The sequence below is a fragment of the Neolamprologus brichardi genome, chromosome 15 (assembly GCF_056152115.1).
Source record: "Neolamprologus brichardi isolate AB-2024 chromosome 15, ASM5615211v1, whole genome shotgun sequence".
NCBI classification, from domain to species: Eukaryota; Metazoa; Chordata; class Actinopteri; order Cichliformes; family Cichlidae; genus Neolamprologus; species Neolamprologus brichardi.
The window spans coordinates 32685002-32708166 of NC_142118.1; the positions used below are offsets into that span (position 1 = coordinate 32685002).

Here is a 23165-nt window from a genome sequence, read left to right on the forward strand (position 1 = left end):
AAGACACCGGTCCCATAATGCACTGCAAAACCATCACACTCATATACGTTTCACACGGATGCGGTGTAAGGTACAACGCCTGTTTCATAAGACAGCTGTAAGCGCTGCAGAGCGGATTTTGTAAAGTAACAAGAAACTGATTTTAAGCACAGCTGAATCTTTAATACTGAAAGCATATCACTGATTATTAAAGAATAGCCTACATTTAGTAGGAAATTGCAGGCGATGACGATGTCACTGAAATTAAACAATTGCCATTCAGTATTTTTTTTGTTTTGTTTCTTAACTTATTAATCATGCTTAGTATCCACAGAGAGAGCAACGTTCTTTATCTTAGTGTTTATCTGTTTACATTTATGAGCCAGTGAGCTGAAATGAGACACAATAACATTTTTAAAAGGATAATAAGGATAAAAAAAAAAATAGAAATGTTGCTTTCCTTTAGTCATGAAAATATGTACATATAGCATGCCACATAGTCACCTAATTGTGTTTTAGTATTAATGCAAACAAAAACATTTTGAATACTTTAAAGGGTTAACGACCAAAAAGATTAAAACATTTTATTAAAATAGTATGTAAGTTAAAATGATGCTTTTGCTTTTCAGCCCAACTAAACTTACTTTCTTAATGACTCAGATTACAAAAATGTAATATAGGCAAAAACGTAGTATCCTTATCTAACAGCGTACATTCACTCATGGTGGCATTTACATTTCCACCTTCACATGGGATTAGTTCTGTAATAAATAGTACCAACAGCCCTTTATCTGTGTCCAAGGCAAGAGAAAATACAGTTGTAGGCACCGTGTTAGTATTCTTGCGGCTGTCTGCCACAGTTTCTGCTGTCCTGTTACTATGTCAGCAGGTGACAGCATTTTACTGGGAAAACCTGTTTGCTGGAGAGGAGCAACAGCTTGTATCCACATTCTGTTTAGAGATGACCTGCTGCCTGAAACATGGTCAGCTGTAAAGTCGATTCAGTGTTATGGTCAGTGTCTCTTTATGAGCATGTATTAATGCACTTATGTTGCTGTTATTTTCTTCCTTATTAAATTCCACAAACACACTGCAAGTGTTCCTGAGCGGACAAAAGCGTCTTTTAAGTGACAGCTGTGCAACAACTTCATAAACAATTTTCAGCAAAGTGAAAATGCAGTTCATTGTCAAGTTTCAATGCTTTATGTATTGTATGTAATGTTCATATTTTTGTATTTAGACACAACCATCAAATCAGTTTTTTCCCAACAAGCTACACGTCCTCATCTAAACCTAACACCTAATGTTCTCATTTATTTTACTGTATTTTGTTGTCAACTGACTGCTTGTCTGTGAAAAATGCTTTATGAAAAAAACCTGCACTTTACTTACTTATTTATTTACTATTGTATGTAATCTATATAACAGTAATATCATATATATATATAATAGTAATATAATAATACAATAGTAATAAGTAGTTTACATCAGAGTTCAAAATATGGCTTTCATTTCACAATTTTTATTTATTCATATAAACATAATTGGAGAACTCAAACAGTGTCCTGTCCTTGGTAACGACTGAGTGAAATATTAATGTGTTTTTTATCGCTAGTGTTTGCACCTGCAAGTGTTGAATTATAGCGATTTAAATGTTTGCATAATGGTGTAATAAAAGGCTTTGTTAGTGTTGTGTCTGTACTTAATGGGGCCATTGTCCTGTGTGGAGGCTCACAGACATTTGAATAAGGTGATGCAAGAACCATTCACTGCTGTTTAAAGAACTGGGAGCAGCTTGAGAGACACGTTTTACTCTTCACAGCTTATTCAGCCTGGGCAACAGTAGTATGTTGTAAAGGAGAGGCTGATAAAGTGTTTTACTAACACTTTCAGACCATATAATAAAATATAAGCTATCTAAAGCAGTGGAGTCAGACATAAGGGCCAGAAGGTTCCCGTTCTCTATGGCTTTGCAAAGTGTGAATATTAACAACACATTTATGGGGTTTTTTATTGTGGTACTTAAACTATTTTTTCACAAGATGTAAAATATGTGGAAAGTTAAAAGCATTTTCAATAAACAAAAACATAAAATACTACTGTATAGGTTTTTCCACTGTTGTCTGTAAATTGTAATGCACATGTCAGGGCAGTTGCTTTACAGAAAATTTATTTATTTTGGAAGTTGAAACATGTGCAAACATATACATATACATATATATGTATATATATATGTATAGATAGATAGATAGATAGATAGATAGATAGATAGATAGACATGTGACTGAAGAAGTCACTTGGATGAGTGACAAAACCCACTGAAATCGCTACGTCCAGATGAACACAATCAACTTTTTGGGATTTCCTTACCAGGATGATTGAACGTGCATCAAGACATCAAGACTTCATAACTGCACATTTTTCTGTCCAGTTATGCTTTCATAGCACTGGCAGTGCTGTAGTGATGTCATTATGAAAAATGATAGTCCAAACTAATGACAGTCTTTTGTGCGCGTTCAGTGCCCACACATAGCACTGCTGTCACAATTTTTGATATTTTTTAAGAGCACGACTTTCAGGTGCTGTTTTAATGGATGTAGTTTTAGGCCTGCTGCTTCCTCTTTTGTCCTCCACCTGTCCAGTTTGATCAAAACTGCAGAGCGTGCCAAGATATGCCAACCTTTCAGCTAATCATTATTTGAGAATCATCTTATAGGCATAACAATACTATTTTATGCTATAAAAATTACTTTTTAATTTCGAGGATTCAACTAAAGAAATGGGAATGAATGAATGTTATGCAACTAGATGTTTTTTTCATTTCCTCCATTGTCTCCCTAACCTGTGTTCACTTTTGAGAGCACAGGTTAGGGAGATGGCAGGGACAATATACACAAGGCTAAATTTGACATGTGTCAGATCACTTTCTTTATTCAAGAATAATTCATGTTAAGTATAAAAACAAGAAATGGGTATTAGCTACATGTGTGTTTGCGTGTGTGCATAATATGCATACTTTGCTTGTTGTATCCAAATCAGGTAATTAGGAAGATGCAACACAGCTGGGCAAAACAAGGCACAGGTGAACTGAGACAAATGACAGGGAAAGCAAATCTGAACATAACACAAGCAGCACAAGAGACTGTCAAAATAAAACAGGAAACTACCGTGGAGACATACAGACTTGATAAACACAAAGCGAGAATAAACAGGCTCAGAGAGAGTCTGTTGTACTTTGTTGTGCATGCCTTCTAACTGCTGATTTCTCCTCTGGATTTCTTGAAGTATACAGGTCTTCCTGTATTTTCTCTTCTTGTTGCTTTTGTGCCTGCATTTCAGTGTATTTGCTAGCCTTCGTTGTGTTTCTCGATGTTCTGAAGCTTGCAATCTCTTTCTGTTTTAATTCCTGTCGCTCTTTCTCTTGAAGAAACTCTTCATTTCTGTGCAGTGTTTTATCAAGCCTTATTTGTAGAGGTGGAAATCACCATACATCCCACGATACGATATTATCACAATACTTAACGCACGATACGATATTATTGCAATTTTTAAAAATATTTTGCGATATTCAGATTCTGTACATAAAGGTAAACTTTATCAATATTCATTTTATCTAATAACAAAGTCTCACACTCAGTCTGTCTCTCATTTCAGTTTTATTGTTGACAAACTGAACGGTTTGTATTACAGTCTAGTCCAACTTACCATCTGGTACAATTATAGCTATTCTGAACTATGAAATTTGTGAAAACTATGCAGCCCCTTCAGCAACTGAAGAATTTGAAAGTAAATTAAAACAAAATATAATTTTACATTAAATAAAAAAGTTTTAAACTTAATTAAAATAAAACATGTCTTAAATTAAAATAAGTAAACTGTCATGTTTATTGCTGCCATAAAAAAAGTTAAACACATTTGGACAGTGAAGGAATGTCAGGATTCTTGCTCAGAAAAAGGATCAACATGCTCTGCAGTCTCCTCTAGTTGGAGTTTCTCTTCCTCAGTTTGTTTGTTTTTTTCTGTTCTATAGATCGTAATTTTCGTTCCTACTTACGTGTAATGCCCTTTGGACGGATAAGACGCCATCTGGGAAAATTGGCTGGCCACTCCAGGAAGGACGCTGGCCGCTGAGGTAAGTCTAAGTTTGATACTGATTTTCCTTTTTTGGTTAAACAATGCAAATTACGTGTAATAAACTTTCCATCTCCTCATCATCACTGTTACAAAAGCACCGGTTTAATTAAGAAGAACCTTTTTACTAGGGTTTAACACATTTTCTCTCTCTCTCTCTCTCTCTCACACACACACACACACACACACACACACACACACACACACACACACACACACACACACACAGGTCCCCAAAGACAGGGTCCTGCCAAGGTGGCATTTTTTGTTAAAAAAGTAAACTTGACGACAGCACAAAAATTGTTCTATAGTTTTAATTTTTCTCTCAAGCATATTCATCTTCATATTCCATCACCATATTTTCATGACCATATATTTTTGGGACATATGATTATTGATTACTACCGAATTATGAACTATCATAATTTTATGATATTCATAAAAAATATAACTGTCATTAACTTTTATTACTTCCTTTATTACTGTCCTAGGTCATAAATGATTTGACAGGGGGCCATAAATCACTGGTTTGACATAAAGTACCAATATTCCTCCTTGTGTGGACACAGCACTCGTTCATTCACTGAATTTGGTAACTTCTATGACTCAGTGATTTATATGTCAGTGTTAACTGGCTTAACAAACAAACAGCATCCCTCTCAAAATGGTCTGGAACAAGGGCTAGACTCAAAATGTGTGAAAACACAGCCAATATCCATAAAGTCTGGAAAACGTTTACTCACAACCACTTTTAAAAAAAAATTACACGAGAGTCTGGCTCCTTGGAAGCAAAATATAAAGAAATGTGGGGTGTCCAAGAACGTGGGTGGCGGGTGTTCTTTGTACAACGAGTTTTTGTTGTTCCTCCCGACCAGCAGGTGTCGCCATCACATCACTGCGCTAATCAGACATTTGCTCACCCGTCAGGTCGTGGATGCAGTCTGCGGATACAAGCAAAAACTTCTCTTTCCTGTAAGGTTTTATCGTCGTTTCGCTCTTCATTGCTGGTGGATTCGTGTGTTTGACTGTGGGTTTATTAATGTTGTGTTGTTAAGTCAAGGAAACGCATCATCTACGCGGAAACGCACATGCCTCATCTGTCTCTCTGTTGTATGTCGCATTCACGTATCATTGTAAAACCGAATGTAAAATTTCATGTAAACGTCAGTGCCGACCGGGACTGGATTGTTTCAAACAGAAAACATAAAGTGTTCGTCTCTGAGCTGTTAGACCAGAAACTAGCTAACGAGCAGCAGCTGGAGAGTTGAACTTTAAACTCGGAGCTTTACAGCTTTTTCAGCACTTTCGGAGATAAAGTCTGTAGTGGTGTTTAAACTACATATGTGGTATTTTTCTCACAGAGGTTCGCAGTTTGTGTATAATATACGTTGTGCACATAAAATTGCTTTTAGGGGTTAAGTGAGAAAACAGTGCGGCGCAAAATCAACAAATAATAGGGACCAAGTAGTGTTCTCGCTAAATCTCACGATATTTTAGTATTTGACAGGTAATTTACACAGGCACGTGCATTTACACTCACAGGTGATCAAACATGCCTCCACGTGTCAGCTAGCATTATATTTCCTCTCTCCCTGTGTTGGAAGATCAAGTTGTGTCATTTGTTTTACTCCTTTTATTACAGTTTGTTTAGTACAATGAATCTACCCGCTGGCTTTCCCTGGATGAACCCTAAATGTTTGTCTTTTTCCTTCTTCTCCACAGATGACTGTACTTTCTCCTGTCTGAACATCATGCTTCCCCGTGCGGGTAAAGAGTTTCTGGTCCGGATACGGTTCAACTGGAGGCCGTTCTTCCAAGGCCGCTACCTGCTGGTCACCAATATCATGAGTGGAGGGGTGATGCTGTCTCTGGGAGACATCCTGCAGCAGACTCGGGAGAAACACAGGGATCCTGGCAAAATCAGAGACTGGAGCCGAACAGGTGACACAGAGTTTTATGCATTTAATGTCATACGTCATTTTCTTATTTTGGCTGATATGCAGGAGAGCTCCAGATCTGTACAGTTTCTAAAATAAAAATGTAATGAACTCAAGTAATTTTGGACAAAAGCATCTGCATTGTTGTTAGAATTATCTTTTGATTTGGGGATACAGAGGAGAGCATGCAAAAACAAATGTAGTTGTCAGCAGTAAAGATTCTGCCAACAGGATTATGCTTAAACACTTTTTAAAAAAACAATTCTTACAAAATAAAAAGGAACTCCTACTATTTTGTAATAATCTCATGTTGGGCTATCATGATTTATTTCATGCACGGCTGTTCTCTGTTTGGCTTCAAAGCTCACATGTTTGCCGTGGGCTGCTCCATGGGTCCTCTCCTGCACTACTGGTACATCTGGCTGGACAGAGTGTACGCGGGCAAAGCTCTCAAAACCTTGGTCAAGAAGGTTGTGGTGGACCAGCTGGTTGCTTCCCCGACTCTGGGCGTGTGGTATTTTTTAGGTGAGAAGGATTTTACTGGTACTAAGTAAGCTCTCCTCCTCCTGCTTCTCACATGTTGTTCAGGGTGTGAGCACCTGAACAGTTTGTCAGTGACGCACACGCACACTTGAGAGATCATGTACAGAGGCAAAGGTTGCGCATAAAGATGTGGGTAAGGAAAAACCCCGCGTATGTAATAATACGTATATGGGGTTCAAAGGGTATCTGTTTCGAGTAGGCTCAAGTTTAGCAGTTCACGTTTATAAGAGCGCTTATCTGAGGGTGGTTTTAATAAAGTGTGGCACTGACGCACGTCTGACAGAAAACTGTTTATCGCAGGTATGGATCTGATGGCGGGGCGCAGTTTATCCGAAGGATGGGCGGAGTTTAGAGGCAAGTTCTGGGAATTTTACAAGGTAAGTAAACCTGGAGGTTGAACATTAATTGTTCTTCATTCATCCCAACTGAAATTCTTCTTAGTCTTTAACAGAAGATGAGAATTTAGCGTTTAAACTGTAACTGAACATTGAGTAACATAAAATATAACTGTGCTCTACACAGCAAACAGAGGAACTTTACGAGTTACGACTATAAGTTTCATATAGTAATTTAGCTCTGTGCTCTTCTGTCTTAAATCTTGAGGTCGTTGTTGTTACTCAGAAACAAAACCCCAACCCAGCAGAGCAGATAAAACCTCCCAGTCTCAGCTGGTAACCTGCCGAGCAGACGGAGCACACTTCCCCCCTCTTGTCTGTTTCTGCAGTGTTTGCTCTGATTAATTAGTACCTGCTTGTTTATCTTAATGTCTGTTGTTCTTGCTGACAGGCAGACTGCTGCGTTTGGCCCGCTGCTCAGATGATCAACTTCTACTTTCTCTCGCCCAAGTTCCGCGTCGTGTACATCAACTTTGTCACCTTAGGGTGGGACACCTACCTCTCTTACCTCAAACACAGAGTAAGTCAACCACACAGGAAGTTTCTGGTTTTGTTACCTCTTATTTTACCAATTAACAGCTGTACGGTGCTGTGTGCAGCTCCTCCCAGCTGTGTGTGTTCTGTCTGCATACACATTTCCTCTGGGATGGCGAATGGAGCTGAAACTGTGTGTCGCTGGAAGCAGATGGTATGTTTCTGCTCTATGCTGATTGGCTGACAAGTGGGCTGAAATAGGGAAGAGTGTGATAGTGGAGTTCACCAGGAATGGAAGAAAATTTCAAAGATTAAGAAAAGCAGCATGGAAAGCACAGGCAGCTACAGTGGACACTATTCATTGTTTGTAACAGTTTCACTTCAGCTCTTTGAATGTCAAATGAACTCTCTCTCCACGGCTGGTTGACCAACAACAGCACAAGAGAGAATGATCTACAGACGGGTTGCACCACATACTTTGTACGCTGCCTCCATCATACAGCAGAGCTCCCTGCAGATAGACAGGCCATCCATGGACTGCCAACGCCATCCCTGCTGAACCATAGGTTCCAGTATACAGGCAGCCAGTCGGAGGAAAGCTGCTTTAAGCAGGAGGCTGACAGTGGGTGAACTGAGGGGCTCTACAAAGGCTCAGTGTGAGCTCAAAAGGATTAATATGGTATATTGGGACTCTTACTCACCAGTGCTGCCCATGAGGTTCATTGCATCTCTGACTTTTCTAATCACTTATGTACAAAAGTGAAGTGATGTTGATCATGTCATTGCATCCACTGATTTGTATTGTCTTGACAGAAAGACGACCCCCATGCTGAGCTGGCATTAGACAGCAACGTTGCGGATGTACAGAAGGAAGTGCTGCCACAGTCCAAACCGTTGGAGGAGAAGGCTTAAAGAAGCTCAGTAGAGATGATACGTGTTGCTGTTTTTATGCGTTTATACTCTTCCTCCCTTTGGAACTGCTGTCGGACTGTTGTGTGCATGCAACAGTGTGTGTTCCTGTGTTGGTCACTCAGATTTAAACTGATGCGTCTCTGGGAAGTTTGAAGTTAAAGTGCTGGTACACGTCTTCTTAACTCCCAAAGAGTTTAAATGTGTCTGTTTATGTGTGAATGATGTGCGCATGGATGAGAAGCAGTTTCACTGCCCTCAGGTACAGCACTTACTGTCAGAGTGAATTGAGCGGCTGTTAAGAGGAAAGACTAAAAAGTCCCAAAAGTCATTGGACCCAAATTTTAAATCTGATTCTAGTAATGCTTTTACTTTATTTTTTTTAATATGCTTTATTAAAAAAAAAACAATATTGATGTGAGGGAGCTCTACTACATAACTGCTTCAACAACAAACCATGTCTTTGAACATTGCCTTAATATATCATCCAGTGCTGCGCTTGTTTTAATGTCAATCGCTCCATTTAACTTGTCCCTCTGAGGTCAAATGAAGCATGGTTATGGATCTATTTGTATTTTATCATATCACATAGAATAACTGTTGAAAAGAAGTAATTTTTAACTGTGCAGTAGTTTTTCACTAGTTACTGTAAAATTGACGGAATATTTCTACCAGTTTAATTTATTGATGATTTTTATTTTTTTAGCTTTGGCAGGTCCAGTGATGATTTAGTTTATGTGATGATGGGGGGAGAAAAACCAGTATAAATGGTGTCAGCATAAACACTGAGGGTGGGGAGCGACACCATCTTCGGTGCTGCTGCTGTGTTCGTATAATATATTTATTATATGAAATATTTTCCCAGAGTTCTCCACATAAAATGCATCATTGGTGTACTACCTGTGTAAAAGAACTGAGAAGCCATGTATCAGAAGTCTAAAATTTCTGAATGCTGAAGAATTTATTTTCACATAAATTCAAATCAAATAAAAAAAAAAAATCTTTCTTTTGGCACTTTTGTGGTTCTGTCCTAATTATCCATACAGTTTAGTTCGGACACATTATGTTACATGTTATCAATATTGAAGCAATTGAGAATTAAATGGAATAAAGCCCCCCCCTCCCCCCCCCTTATTTTTATAACCCAAAAGTAAATATGGTGATGTTTGCCCTCTTTATAATGGAGGAGGCTATTACCATCACTGTGTTAGTGTCTTAACAGGAAATATTAGGGACAATGTTACAGTTATTCTCATATGAATGACATTTTAAAAATGTATTATTTAATACTTGAGCCACCCCTCCTTTTTAAATATTCTCCTTCACAATAACCAGACTTTCTTGGTTTTTTTAAAGTGGCTTTAAGCAATAGTTCCCTAGATCTCTTTCAGTTGTTTCCTTTGGACATTGACTGCCTTTTTACTCATTTTCACTCCAGTCCTTGTTCTGTACCATTTTCAGAGGAAACATAAGCAGGGCATGTTGTTGCTAGCTGCCCATCACAACAATGCATAATTTGTTCCCATTTATTTGGCCGAGTCTGAAATATGCCAACGATAACACCGCGTGTTGTGTTGTACCAGCATGGAGATTCCTAAAGAGCTCTAAGCTGGGAACCTCTGGATGGCAGTGTGACCTAAGAAAAACAAAGCGAAAACTGAATATCTACAGCAGATGAACGATGTCTGAAAGTCACGTCCTTTTGAAAAATGAAAACATCCAGAAAAGACCCGAAACATGACCTGAGAGACACACCTGACCCTTCAGCTACTGTTCACTGAGGCCTCATCAGAAATGATCTCAGGGGAAGGATGGATGCCAAGAAGTCAAATTTACACAACAACTGGTCTGTATGTATAAAGTTTAAGCGATGGACACAATATCAAAAACCTTAAAACAGCATAAAAATGAAAGAAAGTAAAGTTGAAGACTCAACTTAAAAAGAATAACATGCGAGGCAGAAATAAGCTCCACTGCACCTGATTCAAAAAAAGTGTCAAACGTGCAGTGGACAAAATGATTTTCTTGTTGCATCGAAAATTAAGTGTCCAGCTCTGTGCTGCAGCATAAGCAGCCTGCAGAGTGCAGAGTAAAAGACCTGGGATAGCATAGGTCATTGCAGCTGGCAGCATGAGACAACTTTCATGTTTAAAATCTATTTTAGAAGTAAAAACTAATCTGCAGCAGCCTGCAGCAGGAATAGAAGCAAAAGCAAACACACACAACCTTGTTTAAATATTGACTGATAGTGTGAAGGGTTTAATGCTTGATATGCAACAGCCCGTGTTTGGAGCACATCCTGCTGTCAAGGATGTAGTTACTGCGTGTGTGTGAGTGCATGTGCGTTTGTCTGTGAATGTCACTGATATGACTGCCAGCCACTTCCCCTCTCAACATGCCCGCAACGATGCACCTCACTCTGCTGGTGTCCCTGTTAACAGCGACAGTCATCAGTGGTAAGTCAGCATTTTTCAACAAGTTTTCACTTCTCAAAGTTTTGTGTTCAATATGTTTGAACGTTAGGCTGAAGTCTTGTAGAAGTGCAAATTTATGCAAACAGGAAGCTTCGTGCAGTGAGAGACAGTCGGCCGGTTTGCCTGTGGCAGCGCGGCTCTGGCTCTTGTTTTAAGTGTAATAAGAAGCAACCGTGTGTTGTCACAGAAACATTTGTATTCATTCTGTTGCTGTTCATTACTACAAAATTCATATCATAAGTAAAGCGTGCATCTGTAAAACATAAGGGGAAGTTAAGGTAGATGGGAAGTTCACACCTGGGTGTAGACTGGGACTAATATTTAATCAGTGATAGTGAGCTGAAGTCGAGCCTCCTGTGGCAAACACTTTACTGAACACACGTTGCAATTGCTTTAATATTACCTGACCCACTGCTACGCCCCGACACTTGCAGCATGTCGTAGTTTTCTGAAATTTACTTTGTTTTTGTTCTTTTGTCAAGTTTAAAGCCGTTTCTTGCCTCAGAAAGTTGTCACAGCATTCTTACCTTAAGCTCCTCTGGATCTTTGCCCACATGGCTGCGTACAAGTACAGTTATGTGGTTTAAAGCTCCTAAACGCTCATATATTTACCACTTAAAATCTCAGCTTTGTCACAGTTTGAAGGTTTTCCGGTGTGTTTTCTTTGTACACAAAGCGGATTTTAGGGGTAAAACAGTAACAGGTAGAGCAGCTACAGTGTTGATGAGGACCCCAACCTGAACCCTAAAGTGCCTACACTCAAACACCTGCCAAACTTCAATCCCACACGACTCCGTAAAGAAATCTAAAACCGTCTTCATAAACAGTCCGAGGCCACAAAGATGATGCACATATAGATTGTTATTGTCTCAGAGGTGTGAATCTAACATACGTAGCTTCCTTAACATGATTTTATGATAAACGTGGCGTGAGTGGGTGTGGGCGGTGACTAGAAGATGAAACTTACAGAGTTCCATGATGGAAGTGAACTTTACGTAATGCATCATTACTATCGTGTTAATTATGTGTGACTTAAGTAATAGTGGCAAAACTCCAGAATAGTGAATTTAAAGGTGTAGCATTCAAAATTTCAAATCTGTGATAATAAAGCTTATATTTAGGTTAAGGTAGGGTTACTTGATTAAAATGAATCAAATGTGCATTAAAAACATCCAGTGCAAATATGGAAAAAATGTAATTAAAACTTTCTTTGTGGTTTGTTGGCACCTTTAAGATGCCAACAAACCACTTGATCATTATCTCAATAAGGTGTGAATGCAACATCTTATATTTATGTGCTGTTTGCTGCTCTGCAGAAACCGCCACTTCCTTCAGCTCATCCACTGCACAAACAACCACTAGCAAACCACAGTCACAAAGAACAACAACACTCCAGACTACCACTGAACGAACAACACGTCCAACTACAGCTGAAACGACAACACGTCCAACTACAGCTGAAACGACAACACGTCCAACTACAGCTGAAACGACAGTACAGTCCACAACCGTCATCACTTCGGCTTCACCAGAAACGCAGCAGACAGACGACACCACCCCCAGCCCACCTCCTCAAACCACAGCAAACAACCAGACATCAAATGAGACAGCTTTGCCAACTGAAACAACGCTCCCATCTGCATCAGCATCACCAAACATCACTGCAACCACCACTGTGAACACAACCGACACAGGTCAAAAAACATCCAGTCCGCTCTTTTTTGCAATTTTAAAAGAAATTAATGCACTTTTGGGGGTTCAAGGACAGTGAGAAACAATACAGATGGACAAATTTGTACATAGCAGTGCCATACTTTATGACCTAAAGCAAACAAAATGCTTTTGCGTGCACAGAAGATTAAATTCATTTGCATGTTATGGTGGATTTCTTCTCAGGTTTCAATGAAATTTTGATGACAAGACCCAGATAGCAAGAAGACATTGACTAAACATTGTTTCAATATCAGATGCTTCTATTGAATCAACATTGAAATGTGACGTTGACCCAACGTCACTTTTGCACCCTTTTTTAATATTGAAACAACGTCAGGTTTTGACATTAATTCAACGTCAAATTTTCAAACACTGTTAATGTTGAAACAATGTCAGATTCTGATATTGAATCACTGTTGAACTCTGATGTTGATTTTCCATCTCTTTTGCACCCTTGGTTACTATTGAAACAATAAAGTCATGATTAAAAATCAGTACTTAAAAGGTATTTGTATTAATAAAAAACCGCTGCAAATTACCAGCAATACTTAAACCTGCAAAAAAGACAATTGTATATGATCCACAAATAGGAAACCCATAATATGCTGGACATTGTCTTACAATTTGTCATGTCCATAATAATATCCCTATAAAATGAAGCATCTGGCATTATGTAATAAAAATGGCAGACATCTCTGTATCAATTACAAAGTAATTTATTATATTTTTAAAAAAGTTTCTTTGTTACATGTATTGGATACAGGTCACTTATTTTTTTTTAGTTTACTTGGGGATCAAACTGGATATCGGGCATCCTGCACCACCCATGTTTTCTGAAGGGTAGCGGAGACATTTCTGCACTGCTTGGGCGAAGGCAAACTCAGAAACAGCGTTTACCCCACCCGCTGAGGCCATCTAGGACACAAACAAACACAAAAAGAAGAAAAAAAAATGCCAAATTAGAGCTTAAATATGAATGACCTATTGTCTATTGTCTTCAGCAGGGAGAAAGCATCTAAACTACTAGGCTGATTAATATGAAAGTCACAAGGCAGAAATCAGGAAACTGCTGCCTCACTTTGATTCTCAAAGAGCCATTAGCTAAAAAGCTCAAAGCCTATAAAGATAAAATGAATAAACTAAACTATTTGCAGTGAAATGCATTTCTATTCCTATGTCTTGGATCTGCCAACGATAGCCTGCTGTTGTCTATTCAAGCAGAACATACAGGAAAAGGCCATTTTTAAACAGTTTAACCAAATTTGACAATTTCTAAAGTTCAGGGCTACTAAAGTCCCACAATCTTTAAGAACTTACCATTGCTTTATTTGCCTCCGGTCATTGCAGTTCATCCCGTCTATGTTGTTAAATGGCTAATCCAGAGGCAATGCCCTAGCATGAACAGGGTCAGTGCTGCAGGATTAACGGAAGCCTCTGAACTTCTCACGGAGGTCCCTGACTTCTCTGATCAGCTCTGTTATCATGATTATAAGTTTTTTGGAAGGCTGCATCTATTGAAAAGAACAATAACACAAAGAATACTGGCTTGTGATAAACTGGATAAGCATTGTGATGAGAAAAACAACTATATCCATAAGTGACAAACAACTGCCCAGGGGAATTTATTTGTCATGACAAATTCCCCTGGGCAGTTGTTTGTTTAAGTCAATTAATAAATGAGGCATAAAACCAATGGTGTGACTTGTGCAAAGCAAATATGATTTCTTCTTACATTAGAATAATTTCAGCTGTGTCCAGCAAATATTGCATTTGTTTATCTCATCGTTTCTCTGTTTGTCTCCCCCTCAGGTTTGTCACCCGACTGGGAAAAAGATGACCTGGCGTCAAACCCCGGCCTAGTCGCTATCATTTGCATCTTCTGTATCGTCCTCGCCCTCGTTCTCGTGGTACTCACAGTGAAATGTATCCGATCGCCGAGATCCAATTTTGAGAGGCTCGAAAATATGCCGATGGTGAGATAGAAAACGTGACAGATATTCACAGTTCCAGAGGGTGAATCCTAATCTTAATCTTACTGTAGGTCTGGTGTACCTCTTAAAAATCAGCACTGAAACACACAAAATGACAAACTTCTTGAATATTGTTTCAAGAATATAATTCATGAGTAACAGTATGAGGCTCTGCCTGCTGTAGGTTACTCATCCCAGCAGGGGGAGGCACGTGCTGGTTAACACGTAGAAAACATGGATTTGCCCGTAACATGGATTTGGAGCAAGGCCAACACGTTCCAGGATTTTGCTTCACGGGGATGTTAACTGTCAGCCCCGCACCATGAGTAACACGTAAAAGTTTCCCAGCATTAAATGTCGTCTTCTTCTTCTTCCTGTCTCCTTAGTAATGAGGACAGTGGTTTCTCATTTACACGAACAGGAAGTGTGAGTGGATTGTCAGTGTGTGAAAAGTATGGTGAGGATTTCTCAAGAGAAGCTTATCATTAGAGCCGCATCAGTGCGTCACCAGATACTTTTAAACTGTTGGCATCTCTCAATCTCAGCAGCAAGGGTCTAATCAAGAAGGAGATTTCGGAAAAGCAAACCTTCTCTCACACACTTACGGAGCACTTACAAGTTCATGTATGTACTCTGGTGTGCAGAGAAAATATCACAAAGACAGATGACCCACAATGAGGCTGCCAATATGTGTGAAATAGAATAAAATACTGCTGTTCTGGTAACCGCTGCAAAACTAGACCTGCAGCGCTGTACGGACCAGTGTTCTTTATAAGGTGTTCGACGAGTGTAAATCTTTATTGCTGCATGACTGGGCATTGTGCTGGAATGTACTTTATACCGTACGAGCTACATATCCAACAACATGGGCTGAAAAACAACTGATCCTCCAAAATGAGCAGGTCGGGACTTAATGATAACTTGCAGGGTTAATAAATGACAAACAATCCCCTGTAGAAATCTGATAATATGATCTAGATCAGGGGTAGGCAACTCCAGGCCTCGAGTGCCGGTGTCCTGGAGGTTTTAGATATGTCCATGATCCATCACAGCTGATTTAAAGGACTAAATGACTCCTCAGCAGTTCTCCAGAGGCCTGGTAATGAACTAATCATTTGATTCAGGTGTGTTAACCCAGGGTGGGATCTAAAACCTGCAGGACACTGGCACTCGAGGCCTGGAGTTGCCTACCCCTGATCTAGATAAAGTCCATGTATGACCACATCCATGACGCTTTTTTCTTCACACATTCTTAGCTATTTCCTTTTGATTATTCCTGACATTATGAGAAAAGAGAATAAGATAAGTATGAAACATTTAAGCTTCCCTTCCCAGGAGTTTCTCAACCTCATCTTCACATGGTAATCCCTTCTGACATTCACCAATTTAACATTTAAAACGCGTAAAAAGACGATTTTTTTTAGACGCTTGTCTCCGTCAGCTGATTATCAGTCCTTAACGTTAATTACATTAATGTGCCTAAAGCGGGACAGCAAAGACTTCACCTATTGTTAATCTGAACGGAAAAAATAAAAATAAAAATATGCCTACAGGCAATCACTGTAATCAGATAAAAGAAAGACAACAGAACATATTGTACTGTAAAAGAACCACTTTAGTTCAGATGGTAAAGCAGGTACCACTGGACATTCAGTTTTTATCACCACGCTGACTGCTGGTTAACTGTGAATGGGTGGTTTGTTTTCTGTGAACTCTCAGGGCAAAGTGAATGAGGAGTCTCCGTTCGCCCACTACTCGAAATGACAGAATGCGCTTGTGGACGCCGAAGGCCCGGGACGGGTCCAACCTGCCGAACGACTCTGACATCATCAGGCTCGTCTTTACGTAGCACTTTATTCAATGCCAGTGAAATATTTTGGCCTCAGCGTTAACTTTTGACCTGCTTAATTCATTTTGGTTTTAATTAAGTGTAATCAGCTAACTACAACTGTCGCTTCCTCCATAGTAAAATCTGAAAATCAGCCTGAAGGGTAAACCTTCATACATAACGCTTGCTAAACTGGTGACATGTTTACTCTTGTAAGCACTACAACTCAGAATTACACTGGTGATTTAATAAGAGTGCAGATTTCGATTTTACATAACGCTTTAACAAAGTCATAACTGGAATGCACAAGTGTACAAATGTGATCTTATCAGGAGTGGCATATATGACGTATGAATTGTGGGGTCTGAGGTCTTCTGTGCAAGCAAAGCTCAGACGCAGAAAGTCACAGTGCTGAGCACGTTTTAGACCACCGGTCAGTGTAAGGTTTATGCCATAGCTGTTATAAATTAACAGTTCTGGTACTTACCAAAATCATTTTTTAATGTTTCTGTAATAGTTAAACCACCAGTGTGCTCTTAAATTAAGATCCTATTTTTAATGCTAAAATATAAATATTGTTGTCATTATTTTCAAATTTACTGTTATAATAATAGAATAAAAAGAGTAAAGGCATCATTAGTTTATGATTAAATTAAATTTGATTAAATTACAGTTAGTTACTTGCATTCCTGAACAGAACAATTACTGCTTGAACGTCATGCTTCTTCTCCCCTTCTGTTTTTCTTTTCCTTCCTCTTTCTTTCTCCCTTTCCTATCCCTCACTCATGTCTGTCCCGTCTGTAACAACTGAAAATAAAATAAAATAAATAATAAAAACAAAGGTCGATCAAATGGACCAATACGGCAATGCCATGATGATCCATTTGGCAAAATAAATCCATTGGGTATCCTTGTTGGTCTTCAGACAACAATTCTGACGGCTAAAGAACCAAATGGGACAGGCAAAAAAAAAAAAAAAAAAAAAAAGAACGTCATGCTTGATTAATTTATGACTTCCTACAGACATCCTCAGTGTGGGTATTAAAAAACTGAATACCGTTTTTCCATTCGCCTCAAAATACATTTTTTTGTTTTGTTTTAAATGAGCTTTTGGCATATTTCAAAAATATTTTTCTTTTGTTTTTCTAATGGCAGGTAGTCTAATAAATGTGTTATGCACTGAAAATATCAGAAAAACTGTGGGGCCACTGACAGAATCTTTATGGCTAAAAACACTAAACAATAGGCTCATGTTCTTATTACTGATATAAAAAAATACTTGTGTATTTGTATGCACTAAAACAGGTACCGCTAATTATTTCTATGTTCACTCTAAAACTAATATCAGGCCATTCACATTAGTCACACCAGAAATGTTTCCAGGTTCAGGAAAATCTCGGGACTCTTTTCCAACAAAAACACGTGCAATTCTACTTTGTCTTGCTAATCTTGATAAATGTAAACAGATTTGCTTATGCTTATAAACAGATTCAAATATAGAATGGGATCCTTTCTGCTTTAAATGTCTTAATAATTAATATCGCTGAGGTAGCCTGCACAAAAATGATAAAAGTCATATTTCTAGACTTTTTAATTGTGGCTCAAAGTAACTTTTTTCATGAAATGCTGTCACACCGAGTCTGTGTGGCAAATCTGCTATCCTACGCTCAATTTTGCAGTGACGTGAATGCTTTCCTGCCATTTCAACAAAATGATTTAATAAGTCAGTGTTTTGTAAATCGGGACGATCACATGCTGTGTACCAAGTACATAATTGTGATGTTTTAATGAAAATAAAAACATTGATGTGGTGTTTTTCGCTTTCCTGTAATGTGTCCCTTGTTGCTACCTCAGGTTAAGATTACGTAAACCTTTTACCCAGCCAGTTATCTGAAAAACCCCACCAGCAACTTCCTTTAACCTACTAACTGTTGTCTTCAGCCATGTACCAACATGCCAGAGCTCCTCAGACACATGACTCACACTCCAAAGATAAAGAGAAACATCTCCAGGGCTCGAAGGTGAGGATTACCCAAAAAGGCCATGACCATGTGGGACCTCATTACCAAGACATGCTGCCGATGAAAATATAAATGGGCTACATGAAAGTGCGACCACTCAAGCGGTTTTGTTTGTATTAGAACTGTAAATGATTCATATTTTGTTAGGAAACCCTTTAACCCTTTAAGAGAGACACAAAAACAAGCTTTGAGAATCTCAGATGTGAGGCATTGACATAAAAGCCTTGTTTGGTTAAAGCACAAGACCTTTTATGAGTGTAGCTGAACTTTTTTTGATCTAAAGAGTTGCACAAGCTGACAGTGGAAAGTAAAAGAGAGGTTTAAATTCCAGATAGAAAGACACACTCAGTGAAAAAGACTATGTGTGCGACTCGTGCAAGGAAACAAACAGGGCAAATTAGGACTGGCTAAAAGATCGATCTCGTAAAATTCCTCAGATACGACTGCACTGGTCTTGTTTTATTGTTAATGCTGAGATAAGGACAGGGGAAACAGCACTGCAATCCGATCAGATGGCATATTAGGGAAAGAACTATTTAAGCATCTCTTAAACTTTGATCTTTTGTTATAATGATCCAAATCTGCTGATGAAGTTACTTTGTGAAAAGCAATTTCCTCTAATATTCTGAGAACAGGCACAATCATTACTCAAAAGGAACGCAAAACAAACTTAGTAGTCTTAACGCAAACAAGTATTTAAAACTTTTTTCTTTTTCTTGTAAAATCTTCCACTTTTTTTTTCAATACTGGACTCAAACATAGACAAATTCACAACGATGGCTGATGGTCTGTAGTATACACTCACTGGCCACTTTGTAAGGTACCCCACAAATATCTATTTAGCCAATCACATGGCAGCAACATTTAAGCATGTGTACATGCTCATGACAACCTGCAGAAGTTCAAACTAAGCATAAGAATGAGGTAAAAAGGTGATTTAAGTGACTTTGAACATGGTTGTTGGTGTCAGATGGCCTTGTCCCAGTATTTCAGAAACTGCTGATCTGCAGGGATTTTCCCACGCAGTCATCTCCAGGGTTTGATCGTGCAGCCGACAGTTCTACAGCAACCGTGTGTGACGCTCTCGTGTCAATACGGACCCAAAATCTCACAGGAATGATTCCATCACATTATTAAATATTCATAAATCTAAATAAATCTATGCCACGTATTAACTGAATCATGAACACGTGTTAATGCAAAAGATAGTCTTATCCAGTAGGGGAGACCGGGGATAGTTGTAATGTGGGTCAGTTGTAACACTTCCAATTTCTCCAATCAGGGCTAAGTTTCAAATGATGTGATTCATCCTGTGCATGCCCAACTCAGTTCTGCTATCACATGTGAAAAATCAACACATTTTGTCAAACACAGACAATTTAACACGAAAAAAAGTAATTTGTATGCCAAAAAGTAAGTTTTTCTACTTTATTTCAATTTCTAATAGCATTATCTGCTTTGCAGTTAAACTCATCAAACTTAAATTATGTTATTTGTATGTCTATGGGGATATATTCTGTGTAGGTCTTTAGTGCTAATGTTTTAGCCGTTGGCTGTAATGTTAGCTAGTTCATGGCTATAGGAGTCTGGGTCAGTTGTAACAGCAACAGTCTGGGTTAGTTGTAACAATAATGCAGATGTTAAAACTTACCACACTATTACTTTAACTTATATTAAACAAGTTGGGGCAACGACATCAGCAGAGAGAGGTTCACTGGTCACCTTTGTATATGCGGTTAATGCCATTGGCAACACAATTCCTCCACTGTTTGTGTTCCCACACATACATTATGCAGACCACTGTGTCAGAGATGGACCAGTAGGAAGTATTGGTAGTGGAAATAAATCAGGATGGGTGCAAGAAACAGATTTCCTCATCTTTCTGAAGCACTTTGCAAACCACATCAAGGTAAGCCATGATAAAAAGTAATGGAATTGCGATGCTGGTGCACAACTACATTTTTTTCAGCTTCATTGTTATGTTCAAAAGTTGGTGCAAGAGTTGTAGGTTATAATGCCCACTGAGCCAATGAGGCCAAACTCAAGGAAGACCAACCAAAATGACTGAAATATTCAGTTGCAGAAAATTCCATAATTTGTCTTTTTTGGGGGGTTGGAATATGTTCAAAAGCTAGATTTCTGCATTCTGTCATACACACGCATAGCTACATAAATGGCTCTAAGTGCATTCATGTGTTGAATAAACAAAGATTACATGTTAATGTTTTGTCAGTACCCTTATTTCATTGTGTTACATTTCACCCCAGGATATGTTACAACTAACCCAGACTATGGGGTTAATTGTAACATTTCACTCTTTGTGTTTGAGACCATACCATGCAATGGGTAATTGTGCTGCAGAGAAAATAGCTGCACTATTTAATAGCCGAGACATGTAAATACTTTGCATTACATTTTGAATCCACTACCTTAAAAGAGCTCCAATTTAAAGACAGAAATGTCAAAAATGTTACAACTATCCCCGGTCTCCCCTACTAGCAAGGTGAGCGCAGACTGACAGAGTCAATAAAACGTAGTTTTAACCAAAAACATGGAGAAAAAACAGAATCATATCACCGCCGATAAGTTTAAGTGACCTAAATAAATGACAGATAAACAAAACAAACGGAATCAGGTGTACGTGCCAGATCAATGGAATAGTAAAAAGGTACAAAGGCGCTTCAGCAGCCAGGTGCACTCAGCTGCACCAGGCGTGAAGCTGGCCTGCCACAGACCTCGTGGCCGGCGTAGTGGGCTTGTTTACGTCTCGCGGCTTCGCTTCCTGCCATGTGATCCGCTGGCTGACGTCGCAGTGACGGAAGAGCACGGACCTCTGCATGCAGCAGAGTTTGAAGTCTAAAAGTAAGTGACTAATTTGCAGCAATAAAAATGGATAAGTGCAGTAGTGTTACCTGAGCAAGTTCGAGCAGTACTTCACTGTAAAGGCAGACGAGACGAGACGAGACGGCGGGTCGCTGCGGTGAGTGTGAAATAAGACTTTAACTTCCAGACTAACTAACCTGCACCTCAGATGCGCTCAGAAGGGTAACTCCTAAACAGCTTTTTAACGGAGTAACCCGATGTTAAAGACTTCAGGGCTGACAGTTTTCTCATGAGAGAGGACATTTAGAAGAGCACCAGTTTCGTTTTCACACTCAGACTCTTGCGGTGGCGATCAGAACCCTGCCCAGATACTCAGCATTGATTTCAGAGCGATTATAAAGAAAGTAACGTCGCATCTGATCATATATAACACACTCACCTACTTCTAATAATAGTCATTGTGTAAAAAAAAAAAAGCAAACAAACAAAAGCAAACACAAAAAACCGTCTACTCCATGAATGTTTCCATGGATGTTCTTCCTTGTAATCATGATAAGGTATAGTTCTGCTCTATTATATGTCAATAATACTTTGAACGGCAGGATTTATTAAGCAGTTCGAGGGTAGTTTCAACTGTGTGCGTTAAACTTTCTGAATAATTCATCTTCCCCAGCAAAGCCACAAGGAATGTTCCCTCCTTCTACCTTTATCTCCTTCCTTCCTCCATATCTGCTTCCTTCACTCTCTCTGTGTGACCCCCGCAGACACTCAGAGCGTCTTCCTCGTTTTCACACAGATCTTCTTTTCCTTCTTTCTGTCTCTCTTGCTTTCGCCCAAAAAACTGACAGCGACAGCTGAAATACTATCTCGCCTGATCATCACCTCGTCGTTATCTCCCTTTTCTTTCTGACTTGTTTTCTCACAAACAAACGCATACTTTCCAAGCTACGAGTTACAAGGAAAGCTTCATGTCTCAGCATGCACACTTGTTTTTGCCTTAAGCTTCTAATTGGATCTTGCAAATGTGGGTGATTTGTTATTTCTCTGCTGTATTGCTTGTACTTTGTTTACCATTTTGCATCATTTTAGTGCCTTCCTGTAAGTACTAATATAATTACATTCCTGAAACAGACTGGGGTTATTGTTATAGAAAATGCTCATACAGATGCATGCAACTGTTACCGATTAGGAAAGACAGATCAGAAATTATTTTTCTAAATATCTGAGTTTTTAGAGAAACTCGTGTTTCCCGCGTTTAACTCTACTGGAGTATGTTTTATGTTTCCCTTTTAAACACCATAAAACAAATGCTCTACCTTTACAAAACCGATTTTTAACAATAAAGGCGTGTGCGCTTCCATTTTTTCCCCATTTCTGTGAGAATGTTTGAGATGGGGTGAGTTTTTGGTGGGTCAGCAGTGATCCTCTCAGCCTCCCTCCATCAACCCATTAACAGGAGTGATAAGGGTCTCCCCAGTGTGACATATGAGACAGTTTTTCTCTGTCCCAGAGCTTTCATTCACACAAACGGGTTACATAATTCTGCAGTTTTCTTCTTGTTCGGTCAGACCCGTTTTTTTTGTCATGGGAAACTTTTGAAATCCTGCAGTGTCATCAGTTTGAGAAACAAAGATAAACAAGGAAGAAAATGCAGAATGATTCGTGCCACCTGGAGTCATCCAGAGCAGCTTGGAGTTCAGCGTCTTGCCTAAGGACTCCTGAATCACGGACCCTAAAGTTAGGGGGCTGTACGACTGGAGGCACAGCCACCCGAGGGAGACCGTTCTCTCTGCATCCATTAGATGGCAGCCTGCCACACTGCTAATCCTCCTGCCTTCTGCTCTCCTCATCTGAGCAGAATCGCAAAGCTTGTGCCTGAAACTGTATGACTCACTCTGTTTGACAGAAAAATGAGATTTGTCTTGTCACTTTATTAGAATTGACAATGGTGAGAAGACGAAGGGGAGG

At 39.1% G+C, this 23165-nt stretch overlaps 2 protein-coding genes across 3 annotated transcripts; both read left to right on the plus strand.

Moving 5' to 3' along the window:
* The first annotated feature begins 4998 nt into the window (after positions 1-4998).
* mpv17l2 (MPV17 mitochondrial inner membrane protein like 2) lies at positions 4999-9354 on the plus strand. Of its 2 annotated transcripts, none has more exons than XM_006808973.2 (6): positions 4999-5082; positions 5833-6051; positions 6411-6572; positions 6891-6967; positions 7377-7505; positions 8273-9354. In XM_006808973.2, the coding sequence occupies exons 2-6, from the start codon at positions 5862-5864 to the stop codon at positions 8369-8371; spliced, it is 657 nt and encodes a 218-aa protein (XP_006809036.1). In that variant the 5' UTR covers positions 4999-5082; positions 5833-5861; the 3' UTR covers positions 8372-9354. The 2 variants fall into 2 exon arrangements, with proteins under 2 accessions (XP_006809036.1, XP_006809037.1); XM_006808974.3 differs by having other exon boundaries at positions 5070-5137.
* A 1409-nt stretch (positions 9355-10763) lies between these two features.
* LOC118455870 (uncharacterized) lies at positions 10764-16926 on the plus strand. The gene is made up of 4 exons (XM_035915962.2): positions 10764-10824; positions 12159-12536; positions 14365-14528; positions 16245-16926. The coding sequence occupies exons 1-4, from the start codon at positions 10764-10766 to the stop codon at positions 16287-16289; spliced, it is 648 nt and encodes a 215-aa protein (XP_035771855.2). The 3' UTR covers positions 16290-16926.
* The last annotated feature ends 6239 nt before the right edge of the window (positions 16927-23165 follow it).

Excerpts from the sequence above, each read along its gene's own strand:
- mpv17l2 (XM_006808973.2), top strand. The coding sequence starts at position 5,862 with ATGCTTCCCCGTGCGGGTAAAGAGTTTCTGGTCCGGATACGGTTCAAC. Across the intron at positions 6,968-7,376 it reads AGTTCTGGGAATTTTACAAG|GCAGACTGCTGCGTTTGGCC; the intron begins GTAAGTAAACCT and ends TCTTGCTGACAG. Across the intron at positions 7,506-8,272 it reads TCTCTTACCTCAAACACAGA|AAAGACGACCCCCATGCTGA; the intron begins GTAAGTCAACCA and ends TTGTCTTGACAG.
- LOC118455870 (XM_035915962.2), top strand. The coding sequence starts at position 10,764 with ATGCCCGCAACGATGCACCTCACTCTGCTGGTGTCCCTGTTAACAGCG. Across the intron at positions 12,537-14,364 it reads TGTGAACACAACCGACACAG|GTTTGTCACCCGACTGGGAA; the intron begins GTCAAAAAACAT and ends TCTCCCCCTCAG. Across the intron at positions 14,529-16,244 it reads GGCTCGAAAATATGCCGATG|GGCAAAGTGAATGAGGAGTC; the intron begins GTGAGATAGAAA and ends GTGAACTCTCAG.